The sequence below is a fragment of the Acomys minous genome (assembly GCF_964271855.1).
Source record: "Acomys minous genome assembly, chromosome: 15".
NCBI lineage: Eukaryota > Metazoa > Chordata > Mammalia > Rodentia > Muridae > Acomys > Acomys minous.
This window is the reverse complement of record NC_140497.1, coordinates 51,264,024-51,276,930: the sequence shown is the minus strand read 5'-3', so window position 1 is coordinate 51,276,930 and position 12,907 is coordinate 51,264,024. Positions and strand designations below refer to the sequence as shown.

The 12,907-nt window shown below is 40.8% G+C and overlaps 1 protein-coding gene across 6 annotated transcripts in view; it reads right to left on the bottom strand.

The window, feature by feature from the left end:
* The window catches only part of LOC311583980 (uncharacterized protein), a 67,196-nt gene that overhangs the window by 21,330 nt on the left and 32,959 nt on the right, over nt 1-12,907 (bottom strand). For 4 of the 6 annotated variants that reach the window (XM_084757971.1, XM_084757969.1, XM_084757970.1 and 1 more), the window contains 3 exons: nt 2,964-3,078; nt 2,021-2,194; nt 1,063-1,169 (listed from right to left, as the gene is read on the bottom strand). In XM_084757971.1, the coding sequence (XP_084614097.1) occupies nt 1,063-1,169; nt 2,021-2,194; nt 2,964-3,078 (396 nt within the window). Of the gene's footprint in view, nt 1-1,062; nt 1,170-2,020; nt 2,195-2,963; nt 3,079-4,325; nt 4,797-12,907 lie in introns of those variants that run through there. The other 2 variants (XM_084757966.1, XM_084757967.1) reach the window with 2 other exon arrangements.

The window sequence follows — 12,907 nt, the reverse complement described above, 5'->3', positions numbered from 1 at the left end:
AGATATGATGCCCTCTACTGTCCTCCTCAGATACTACATTTGGAGTACTCTTACATGCATGGACACACAGACACAGACACAAACTGACACACACACACACACACACCCTTGCACGCAATGCTGTTTTTAAAACATAAAAATTTTGAATAGGTAAGGGTTTGGTAGATTGCTATCAATAACGAGAGTGGTTAGCTTTAGCAAGGCTCATCTTAAAATACTGAGCTCTTACTTTGGAAATAATGGATAAACATAAAATAAGTACAATTGAACTAAAATGAAATTTTCAGCATGAAAAAGTGATTTCATATGGACTGAGGCATATGCCTTTGTAGGAACAAGCTGCTTCAGAGCTAAACATTAACAGAAATCGGGACAAGGCTTAAAATGCTGAAGTACCAGAATCTGCAGAAAGAAGCTAACTACTCATACATCCCATTTGAAAAGGTCATCTGAAATGGGGAGGAAAATGTGCACCTTGAACTTCAGAATAACGAAAGATTTCGGGTAATTAGAGGATGACGCTGTAGAGGACGTCACCTAGAGAAAGGTAGCTTTCTGTTGAGTTGAACATTACAAGATTCAAACGGATTTTAGGAAAACCCATTTGTTACATGTGATTACGGACTGTATAAGTCTAAAGAAATGGCTAATGCTGCAATCCTTAGAGTCAGACAGAGGTTATAAAATTTCTGGCTTAGGAACTGCGGATGTATATACATGGTAGAACACGTGTGGCTTTTTCTTTAGTGACACACACTGCCGAAAAGGCAGAAATTCTGCAGTGTAGCATCAAGCTACATTGATTTAGATCATTCTTTTGCTTGGCTGAATGCTCATAGTGTGAACTGGCTGATCCCCGATGCACACTGCTCTGCTGTGGTCAGAACAGCTCCTTTTCTAGCTCACACTCCATGTGTGCTAGGCATCCTCACTGCGTGTCTGTGGATTTCTGCCAACCTTCCTCCTTTCATTTTATGATTTCTGACTTAATCAATTATCCCCCTCAAGAACAGTACTGAAGAGTGGGGGGAGGAGGAAAAAAAGAAAAAGAAAAATCTGTACCTGTTCGGATCAGCTACACTATGTGCATTTGCACCTTTTGATGTTAAAAATTCTGCCATCTGGTGGTCGTTTTCACTTATGGCAAGCTGAATGGGCGTTAAGCCATACTGTAAAGGGAAAAAAATTTTACAAAATGATTCATTTCTCAACTGAAAATTCACCACCTATTTTGTAAACATATGTACATGCTGTAAAGAGTCACAAAGCATCAATGTTCCTAGAGCACTAGCGTACTTTCCCCCACACAGCAGCCTTCTTTCCTTTCACACAGCTTTCTCCTGTCCAACATGGCCTGTGAACACGACTCTTCTCCAGAATTCTCTGGAAACACTCACTGGTCAAGCTTCTTAGCTCTATGGAGGTGAGTTTCCATTTCCCCAACCCTAAAATATGGAGTAAAGGCTTGGCATGCCTCTGCTGAGTAGGTGTGCTCAGCAGGTGCCTGGAGCAGAGTTTCTGTCTCTATAACTCAAAATTTTTCTCTTCTTAACTAAGAATTGCCTACCAAACTCAAAAGCATTTCCTATGTTCACCAAAGAATTTTAAAAGTTACACAAATAACATCTTTTTGATATGTTTTCTTCAATGGTCACATGTCCAAATTTACTTGTGTGCCTGTTCCATTGTCCTTTCCACCCTCATCTCTGAACCAAAAACTATACTAGTAACTTCTACAAACAGATACATGAAAACATTTATTTATATTTGTAGCTGTGGTGTTTGACTGGGCCCAAATTCTCTATATTTTGAATTTAAAAATAAAGCCCAATTCTGAAACGAGATATGCTGTGTTTCGCGTTCTTACACTAACAACCAAAAATATGAAAAACACACTTGGAGACAAATGTTTTCCCGTGAATAGATTCAGTGAGACTGCTTGAGCTTTGGTGGGTGGAACATGGATCTGAGTGTCATGATAAGAGTGATTGGGAATAAAATGAAGTTGATTGATCTTTACCTCTGTTTCAGCTTCAATGTCTGCATTGAATTCAAGCAACTTCTCAACAGTTGTAGTGTTACCTCTCAAAACAGCATGGTGGAGGGCTGCATGCCCACTAAAATCTTGCACGTGGGGGTCAGCCCCCACCCACAGCATCACACATGTGCATTCCAGATTGTCTTCCTGGACAGCCTATGAGAATGGTAGAAAGGGACAGACCTTCAGTTCAAGGAAGTCAAGGTACTGCACGAGATAGTTACACTTAGATGAGACAAATTGTTTCAGGCATGCCTATCATCCCCTCTTTTTGAGACAGGGTCTTCTTAAGTATCACAAGCTTGCCTAAATTCATTCTCCTTAAATATACCCCAGCCTTGCCTGAATTTATAATCTCCCCACCCCAGCTTTCCAAGGGGGTAGAATTTAAGGAGTGTGCCAACACACCTAGATCATCTAAGCATTTAGATCTGTGCTGGGTGGGAGTTGTTATTGTAGACCAGAGGTTGTTTGTCCCTTTTTCCCCCAAATTGACCCAGGCTGAAAACACCTGGAAAGAGGGATCCTCACTTGAGGAATTGCCACTATCAGACTGGACTCTAGGCAAGTCCCTGGAGCATTTTCTCGATATGGATTCATGTGGGAGGGCCCACATTCTTAGGTATTGTGGCACATCCACACACATGCTCTTGCGTTGTATAAAAACTTAGCAAGCCTTGGAAAAAGCCATGGAAATGCAGCATTTCCCTGTCCCCTGTGGCCACTGTTTCAGCTCTTCCCTCGTGTTCCTGATTTGAGCTCCTGCCCTGGTTTCCCTCAATGATGGACTGAGATGTGAAAATTTAAGCCAAATAACCCTGCTCTTTCCTGGTTTGGTTTTGGTCAGTTCTTTATCACAACAACAGAAACCAAACAAGGACCAAATCTCATCTATTTCACACCAAAACTGATGGTCCACAGCTACCTTAATCAACGGTGTGCAGCCTTCGTCATCCTGGATATTAATGCTGCAGTCGTAGTCTAATAGCAGTGTCACGGCATCCACCTGATTGTTGGCACACGCGTAGTGCAGTGAAGTCCTACAGATTGGGAGGACATTTCAAGAAGTTATGACTACTATGTAAAAGCACATTCAGCTGTAAAGAGTAAATAGTATGATGTTCATTTCCTTCTCATATAAGTAGCTACTTAGCTGGAATTTCCTTATGTAATTCTGCCTCTACTCTTGTGCTCATTAGATATGCTAGGGATACAGTGCATGGCTGCCCCATTCTAGGTAAGTGCTCTATCACAACCATCCTCCCTGCTCACATCAGCCTGTCTGAATAACAAGAGAATACCTGCTTGATTTGAACTTTACTCTCTATTACTGACTTGCCTACGAGAAGTGTAGGGATTAAGATGGAGCAGAGACTGAAGGGATGGCAAATCATTGGAATGGCCTAACTTGAGATCTACCCCGTGGGTGAGAGCCAACCCCTGTCACTGTTAATGATATTCTAATATGGTTGCCCACAGGAAGCTAGCATAAGTGTCTTCTGAGAAGCTTCATCCAGAAGCTGAAGGAAACAGATGCAGAGACCCGCAAACAATAGGCAGCGCCTGGGGAGTTTTGTGGAAGAGTGAGAGGAAGGATAGATGGAGCTGGAGAGCTCAAGGACACTGCAGGAAGCCCTACAGAGTAAACTAACCTGGCACAGAAAGACTGAACCACAAAACAAAAAGCATGTATGGGCTGGACCCAGAGCCCCTACACATATGTAGCAGATGTGCAGCTTGGCCAACATATGGGTCCCCTAACAGTGGGGGTAGGTGCTGTTGCCTGACTCTGACTCTTGCCTGCCTTTGAGTCCCTTTCCCTTAGCTGGGCTGCCTTGCCAGGCCTCAGTGGGAGAGGTGGAGCTTAGTCCTGCTGTGACTTGAGGTGCCAGGATGGGTTGGTACCTCTTGGGGGCCTCCCCTTGTCTGAGAAGGTGAGGGGGACATGGGAGCAGGGGACAGCAGAGCGGGACTGGGAGGAGTGGAGGGGAAGGGTTGGTATCAGGCTGTAAAGTGATTAAACAAACAACAAAAATAAAGGGCCGAGGAAGAGACAACAGAAAAGGATTTGTAAAGGAGCTGAAGGTTTTTTTTTCCTTTCCTTATAGACGGCCTAGGAGCTGCCCTTCGAAGGTGTGTGGGTCCCCAATGCATAGGAGCGTAAAGCAGGCAGATAACCCAGGGGTCCGTGAAAGAAGCGACTCAGCATCCCTGGAAGGTCATGGCCCCGAGTGTCCCCACGCATTTTTGCCCTTCCCTGACTCCCCAGCCTTTTCAGAATGATTACCTGTTCTTCCTATCGCATTCATCAACATGAAAATATCTGCCGCTGAGGAGTTGCTGAAGTGTTTCGAAGTCACCCGTGCCGGCTGCTCTTTGGAGTGGCCCCACGGGGTTATAGCCAATGAGATGGTCTTGAGGTTTCTTCTTTTTGTTAGATAAGCACCCACAGCACAGGCATGCCCGCCACAGGCGGGTGTACCAGAGTGCTGACTTTTGGGCTGTAGAGGTCTCAGCAACGTATTCTATGTCCTCAAGCATGACTGAGCCTCAGGGCTGCCCAGGCCCGTCTTACCCTCTCTTCCCTCCCCTTTAACCTCCCTCTGACCCCCCAAATTCTACACTAATTCTTTGAAAAAACAGAAATATTTCCACCGAGCCAAACGCGCGTCCTGCTAGGGCAGGCACTTGGTTCAGTGTGAAAAGATCTATGCGTTATCGCTTAGAAGCATGGCTGCGCTGGCTCAGTCACCATGACAGGCTATGAGGTCACAACGATGCTTAGCAACTGAGCACCATGCCTGTGTTCTGTGCTTGCCCGGGTCAGACTCCAGTGACAGGAGCCTACCCTGCTCGGTGCATATGCAAAGCCAGGTCAATTGCCACTCTGGAGTGGACCTACAGGCATGGCGTCCAATGACAAAACACTGAGGGCAACTGGCTGATGGTTCAGATCTTTGTAGCCCGGCAGCCCTGACAATATGTGCCCCTGAGACTGGCCTGATTGCCCTAGGAAAAATAATCCTGAGTTAGCAAACCTCAACTCAAACACACAAATATTTTATGTTTTCTCCTTTCAGGATGGTAGTGTTTAAGGTTGTGATAAGGGAACTACAACCTGAATAGCCACAGAGGATTGTGACCTAGTAAGGATCAGCAGGGAGGAGAACATCTCCCTGGGAAGGGGGATTAACATGCACTGTTATGAAGAAATAAAAACTAGAACAGGAGGATTCAATGAGAGGAGGTGGGAGAGAAAGGTAAAGGAGGGGATCTGGGCAGGGACACCCAACACTAAGGGTCCTTTGAAAAACTATTTGGAAACTGAATACTCTAGAAGCTTCCCATACATACATGAAAGGAATCCAAATGGAGCCAAAATCTAACCAGGGAGGCGAGTCTCTAGCTGCACATCTTGGGCCACAGGGTTAACCTCCAGTGCCAGGAAAGGGTTTCAGCCTGCTGAATCATTAACCAAAAAGACACATGGAGAGCCGCAAATAGGCTATTGTCACGGCTATTGGTTGCTCTATGCAACCTGATGCTAAGTCCTGATTTCTGAAGGTTAACACTTCAGTTATTGAACTCAGGTAGGTTGATCTGGTGTTGAGCTAGACTATTGACCTTTCTAACCAGAGTTCATAGTACTGGAACTCTACATGCTACTGGAGGAGAAAAACAATCCTCAATATCTCTCAGCTACAAACCCCGTGACCTCAACATAACCCACATGGCAGCTCACAACCATCTGTAAATGCAGATCTAGGGAAACTAGAACCCTCTTCACAGACACCAGACATGCACACAGTGCTCATGCATGCATGCAGGCAAAACATACAAACACAACAAATAAATATAACTATTAAATAATAGCAATAATAGGTTTAGCAATATGCAATACACTTATGTAGTAAGTTCATTCTTTGGAAGTATACCATCTAATAGGGCTTACTTAGCATGTTATTAATGTTATGAACTCACCACCCTATTTGTTTTGAAAACATTTTTGCCATTTGAGAAGAACCCCTTTCCCCATTAGTAGGTACTCTTTATTTCTCCAGGCCCTCCGCCTTCCCCCACCAGCTAGTTAGGCACCAGCCCAGCCTGTTCATGATCAATGACAGAAGTGTTACCTTCAGAAGTCAGACCCATTCTTCAGGTTGTGCAGAGAAACCAATAGCCATGGTGTAGCCTTTTATATTCATGGTTTTCCATGGGTCTCTTTGGTTAATGACTAAACAGGCTGTAAACCAATCTAACTTTCTTATTTTTGTTTTGTCTTGTTTTATTTCTTTGTTCCTTTTCAGGCTCAAGAAGGAGTTTCTCTGTGGAGTCCTGGCTGTCCTGGACCTAGCTCTGTAGACAGCCTGGCATCAAACTCACAGACGTCCACATATCTCTGCCTCCTGCATGCTGGGATTAAAGGCGTGTGCCACCACCACCCAGATCATTCTGCGTTTTTAATAGAAATGAAATCACCTAACATAGAAATATCTCATTCTTATGGCATTTGGCTTCTTTCATAGTTTAATGTTTGTGATGTTTAGTCATGCTATAGGATGTATCAGTGTTCCACCTCTTTTTATGGCTGCATTCAAGTCCATTGTATTAACACACAATATTTTGTTTACCCTTTCCTCAAGCAGTATTATCTGGGGATTCTCCCTTTTGTCTTTTATAACTTCTGTGCACTTTTAGGTGCTAGAGGCTGTACTATTTTATATTGACAGCTTAAAGCAATAAAGGAAAGGATTGAGTTTCATTCCTCTCCATGGAACTGTCAATTCCCTATGTACTGTGGACTTCTTTGTTAGATGGCACATGGGTGTGTGGGTATAAATTTACGTATAGGTGCTTAACTATATTTCACTAGTCAATGAATCTTTTTAAAATATCAATACTACATGGTATTTTTTTTTTATTCCTAAATCTCTGTAGTCTAACTGGAAATCTGTGAAGGTAGTGCCTCAAGCAGTATTATTTTTGTTTGTGATTGCTTTGATTAATTTGGCTCTTTTTATATGCACCTATGAATTTTAAGATTTATTTTTCAGTTTCTTTGAAGTATTGTGGGATGGCACCTCTACCATATTACTCTTGCAGATCTGAGCATCAGAGGCCTTTCCAGCTTATTTTACCTTTTCTTTATTTTCACGAAGCTTAGAGTCTTCACTGTAGAAGTCATTCAGTTCCTTGGTCATGGTTATCTTATGATATTTGTGAGAATCTGTAAAAAATATTGATTGCTTCTTTATTTCCTTGGTGTGTTTGGTATTTTTATTTAAGAAGGTAACTATGTTTTGTGCATTAGTTTTTATTCTAATACAATGCTGAATATATTTATTAGCTGCCAGAGATTTTTGGTGGAGTCTTTAGTCTTTTATGTATATAAAGCTAACATGTGGAAATAAAGAGAACCTGACTTCTTCCTTTATTGTGTGTACCCCATCTAACTCACTCACTTCTGCTTTTATTCAAGGTACGACTTCAACTATTTTATTGGCCAATATGGAAGAAGAGACAAACTTGCGTTGTTCCTGATACAGCGGAAATACTTTGGGAGTTTGTTTGGGGTGGTGTTTACTGTGGGTTTTTCATATGTTATCTTTATTGTGCTGAACAGGATCCTATGCGTCCCTTTACTTCCAACTGTGTTTTCTAATAATTTCAAAAGTATTTTTGCATTGCATGAGTTGGTGATGTAATCCCTGTCCTTTATTAATACAGTAGATTATATTTAATACTTTGGGTATACTGGGGCCATGCCTGCCTCTCTGGGAGTAAGCCAACTTTATCATGGTGAATAATTATTTTGATGTGTTCTTGAATACAGTTTTGAAATATTTTATTGATACTTTTTACATCTACAGAAATCAAAGATATTTCTTATAATTATCTTATTATGATGATTCTTAGTCTGCTTTTGATTTCTGGGCAATGCTAACTTTATTGGAGGAATATGGGACTGTTCATCTGTTTCTTTTTTGCATAATAATTTGAGGAGACTGGTAAGTGTTGTTTTTGGGAGGTGTAGTTCACTACTACATGGCGTCAAGCTTGCCCTGCATTTTTGTTTGTTTTATTTTATAAACATTTTTATATATACATTTATATTATTACACATATATACAATAAACGACCTATAGCAAGAAGAACCATGACACAATCCGGAATCATATAATTGTTACATTCTTAGTTTCTGACTATTTGTATTTGACAGCCTTGAAGAAAACATCTTTCCTATCTTGGTGTGTCTAAAATTCTGAATGAAAATCAATCTCTATCCCATCTTGTCAACTTAAAATATCTATCTAGACCTAAAAATATCTTAACCCCTAAAGAACTAAGCTTCACTGTAAAAATAAGCGACCTGGTCATCAACTCGCTGAGAGACTTGAGAAGGAATAAACTTGATTACCTGAGTATGCCAGGAATGCAGGTAGTAGCTTTCCAAATGAGAAGATTTCAGAGACAGTTTGCTACCTGAATAGTCACCCAAAACTCTCTATTATGTTGGAGCATCTTCTTCAGCCTTCTGGCCCAATATATCTGACAGACATATTTGTGTGGCAGGAACTATTAAGGACCTTTTTACCCTGTCTTGGTAGAGTTTGGACATCGAAATTGCCTGCATCCAAGCTTGCCCTTTTTAAGGCAGAATTCTGTCTGTGGTAGAAAGGAGGACATTTTGCCCCGTAGCTTGTTTGCCACATTTGAAGCCATAGCCATAAGGAGGTTCTTTGATGCTCATCATCCTCTTTGATAATGAGGATATATATATATTGCCCAAGAAAGCAACCAAAAACCTTCCTGACCCCCTTTAAAGGAAATGTGGCATCATTCTCTTGAGGCTACTTCTGGCTGATTAGGGACAAATACTACCTAGTTGGGGCCCAAATAAAAGTGGGGAAATGGTCAAATAAGTTAGGAATCACATTTGTGGTCCAGTCTCTAAATGTGGAGAAATTCCAGGCTTAATTAAAGTCCTATGTGGGACAGTCTGAGATGCTGGACCAATTGGGATTGGAAGCTTTCTTTGAAAGTCTCCTGGGAGCTATCTGGTCTTATGAGGAACTGCAATTGAAGCACTTGGTGCTGGAACATAAAGGACACAGGATGTCAATGTCCAGTATGCTGTGAGGAATGCATCCTGTTATGTCTGATCCAATGTCAGTGTCCAGTCCTTTTTTCTGAAAGCATATAATTTCTCACAAGCATTATACAGTCCTAAAATTATAAGTGTATAAGGTGTGTGTGATGCACAGAACAATTAAGGCTGGTTTTCTGCTCTTTGTATGAGCAGAAAAAAGACATCTGTAAATTTTCATTCATGCCATATAAAGAATTGCATCTAATAGTAATTCATAGAGGTTCTGCAGCCAACAAGAAGCATTGTCTATGCCTAGACATTCATGTATCAGCCAGTCTCAGAACTATTCCAATATGCTGGAGTTAGCAACATAAGTTACCTGCTTGTTCTGCAATTTAAATTCTTCACATCTTGATTGTATCCCCCTCCCTCATTCCCTCCTGATACCCCTCTCCCTCTCTTCCTCTCTAAGTATTCAGAAAGGGGATCTGTCTTCCCATAACATCTGACTTTAGCATACCATCTCTCATCAGTACTACCCATAACTTCTTCCTCTGTAGCCCGGCGAGTGTGTCTTGACAGAAGGAAGCGATCTAAATTTGGCAGCCAGAGTGCATGTCCGAAGTAGTCTCTACTCTGCACACGTGGGATCCACAAGGAGACTGTGCTACCACATCTGAGCAGAAGGTCTAGGTCCACATCATACATGATCATTGGTTGATGTTTCAGTCTCTGTGTTGTAGTGTAGCTATCCTGTATTATGTGGCTAATGTCTGATTATCAGAGAGTATATACCATGTGTGTCTTTCTGGGTCTGGGTTACCTCACTCAGGATGATCTTTTTCCAGTTCCATCCATTTGTCTGCAAATTTCATGATTTCCTTGCTATTAATAGCTGAATAGTATTCCATTATGTAAATGTACCACAGTTTCTTTATCCACTCTTCAGTTGAAGGACATCTAGGTGGTTTCCAGGTTCTGGCTATTACAAATCAAGGTGCTATGAACATTGTTGAGCAAATGTCCTTGTTGTCCTTGTTGTATGCTGGAGCATCTTTTGGGTATATTCCCAGGTGTGATATGGCTGTATTCTGAGGTAGAGTTATCCCCAATATCCTGGGAAAGTACCATATTTATTTCCAAAGTGGTTGTACATGTTTGCACTCCCACCAGGAATGGAGGAGTGTTCCCCTTTCTCTACATCCTCACCAGCATGTGCTGTCACCTGAGTTTTTGGTCTTAGCCATTCTGATAGGTGTACGATGGAATCTCAGAGTCATTTTGAGTTGCATTTCCCTGATAAGTAGGGATGTTGAGCATTTCATTAAGTGTTTCTCAGACATTTGATAGTCCTCTGTTGAGAGTTCTCTGTTTAGTTCTGCCCATCACTTTTTAATTGGATTTTTTGGTTTGGTGGTGTTTAATTTCTTAAGTTCTTTATATATTTTGGATATTAGACCTTTGTCAGATGTAGGGTTGGTGAAGATCTTTTCCCAGTCTGTAGGCTGTTGTTTTCTTCTGTTGACAGTGTCCTTCATCTTACAGAAGCTTTTCCGTTTCATAAGGTCCTATTTATTAATGGTTGATCTTGGGGCCTGAGCTCTTGGTGTTCTGTTTAGGAAGTTGTCTCCTGTGCCAATGAGCTCAAGGCTCTTCCCCACTTTTTTCTAACATATTTAGTGTATCAGGTTTTATGTTGAGGTCTTTAAAGCATTTGGACTTCAGTTTTGTGCAGGGCAATAGATATGGAACTATATTCATTTTTCTACATGTAGCCATCCAGTTAGACCAGCACCATTTGTTGAAGATGCTGTCTTTTTTTCCCATTATATGGATTTGCCTTCTCTGTCAAAAATCAAGTGTCTATAGGTATGTGGGTTATTTCTGGGTCTTCGACTTGGTTCCATTGATCAACCAGCCTATTTCTATGCCAGTACCATGCTGTGTTTACTGCTATTGCCCTATAGTACAGCTTAAGATCTGGGATGAAGATACCTTCAGAAGATCTTTTATTGTAGAAAATCTTTTTAGCTATTCCAGGTATTTTGTTTTTCCATATGAAGATAAGAATTGTATCCTTAAGGTTGGTAAAGAATTGTGTGGGTATTTTGAAGGGAAGTGCATTGAATCTGTAGACTGCATTTGGTAAGATGGCCATTTTTACTATGTTGAGTCTCCCAATCCACGAGCACAGGAGATCTTTCTATCTTCTGAAATCTTCAAATTATTTCTTCAGAGATTGGTCTTTTTTCATACAAATCTTTCACTTTCTTGGTGAGAGTTACACCAAGATACTTAATATTATTTGTGGTTATTGTGAAGGGTGTAGTCTCTCTAACTTCTTTCTCAGCCTGTTTGTCCCTTGTATACAGAAAGGCTTCCGATTTTTTAAGTTGATTTTATATCCAGCCACTTTGTTGAAGGTATTTATCAGCTGTAGTTCCTTGATAGACTTTTTGGGGTCACTTATGTATACTATCATATCATCTTGAATAGTGATAGTTTGACTTCCTCTTTTCTGATTTGTATCCCCGTGATCTTCTTTAGTTGTCTTATTGCTCTAGCTAGGACTTCGAGTACTATATTGAAGAGATATGGAGAGAGGGCACAGCCTTGTCTTGTCCCTGATTTCACTGGAATTGATTTAAGTTTCTGTCCATTTAGTTTGATGTTGGCTATAGGCTTGGTGTATATTACCTTTATTATGTTTAGGTATGTGCCTTGTTTCTTTGCTCTCTCCAGGACTTTTTAACATGGATAGGTGTTGGATTTTATTGAATGCTTTTTCAGCTTCTAAGGAGATGATCATGTGGGTTTTTCTTTCAGTTTGTGTATATGATGAAGTACAGTGATGGATTTCTGTATATTGAACCATCCTTGCATGCCTAGGGTGAATGATAGTTTTGATGTATTCTTGAATTTGGTTTGAATTTTATTGAGTATTTTTTGCATCAATGTTCAGAAGAGAAACTGGCCTGAAATTCTCTTTCTTTGTTGAATCTTTCTGGGGTTTAGGTATCTAGGTGACTGTGGCCTCATAGAGTGAGTTCAGTAATATTCTTTCTATTTCTATTTTATGGAACAGTTTGAATAGAATTGGTATTAGGTCTTTTCTGAAGGTCTGGTAGAATTATACACTAAATCTATCGGGTCCTGGGCTGTTTTTGTTGTTGGGAGGCTTTTAATGACTGCCTCTATTTCCTTCGGTGTGATAGGACTATTCAATTTTTTTTTTTACCTGATCCTGATTCAACTTCAGTACTTGGTAGCTATCAAGAAAATTGTCCATTTCATTTAGGTTTTCAAATTTTGTGGCACTCAGAGAGAGGACAAGCAGGCTACTAGGATGACACTTGATAGGCTACGACCATATTTTGAGGAAAGAGGTCCCCTTCTGTCACAAACCTAGGGGAGGGGAAAAAGGTGAAAGGAGGTGGGAGGAAGCAAAGGGAAGATAAAAGTGAGGGGATAACAGTTTAGATGTAATTTGAATAAATTAATAAAATAAAAAAATTTGTGGTAGATAGGCTTTTGAAGTAAGACCTGATGATTCTTTGGATTTCCTCAGCATCTGTCATTTTGCCCCCTCTTCTCATTTCTGAATTTCTTGACTTGAATGCTCTCCCTCTGCCCTTTAGTTACTTTGGCTAAAGTTTTGTCAATCTCATTGATTTTTCTCAAAGAACTAACTCTTGGTTTTATTAATTTTTTGAATTGTTTTCTTTATTTCCAATTCATTGATTTCAGCCCTGAGTTTGATTATTGCTAGCTATATATCT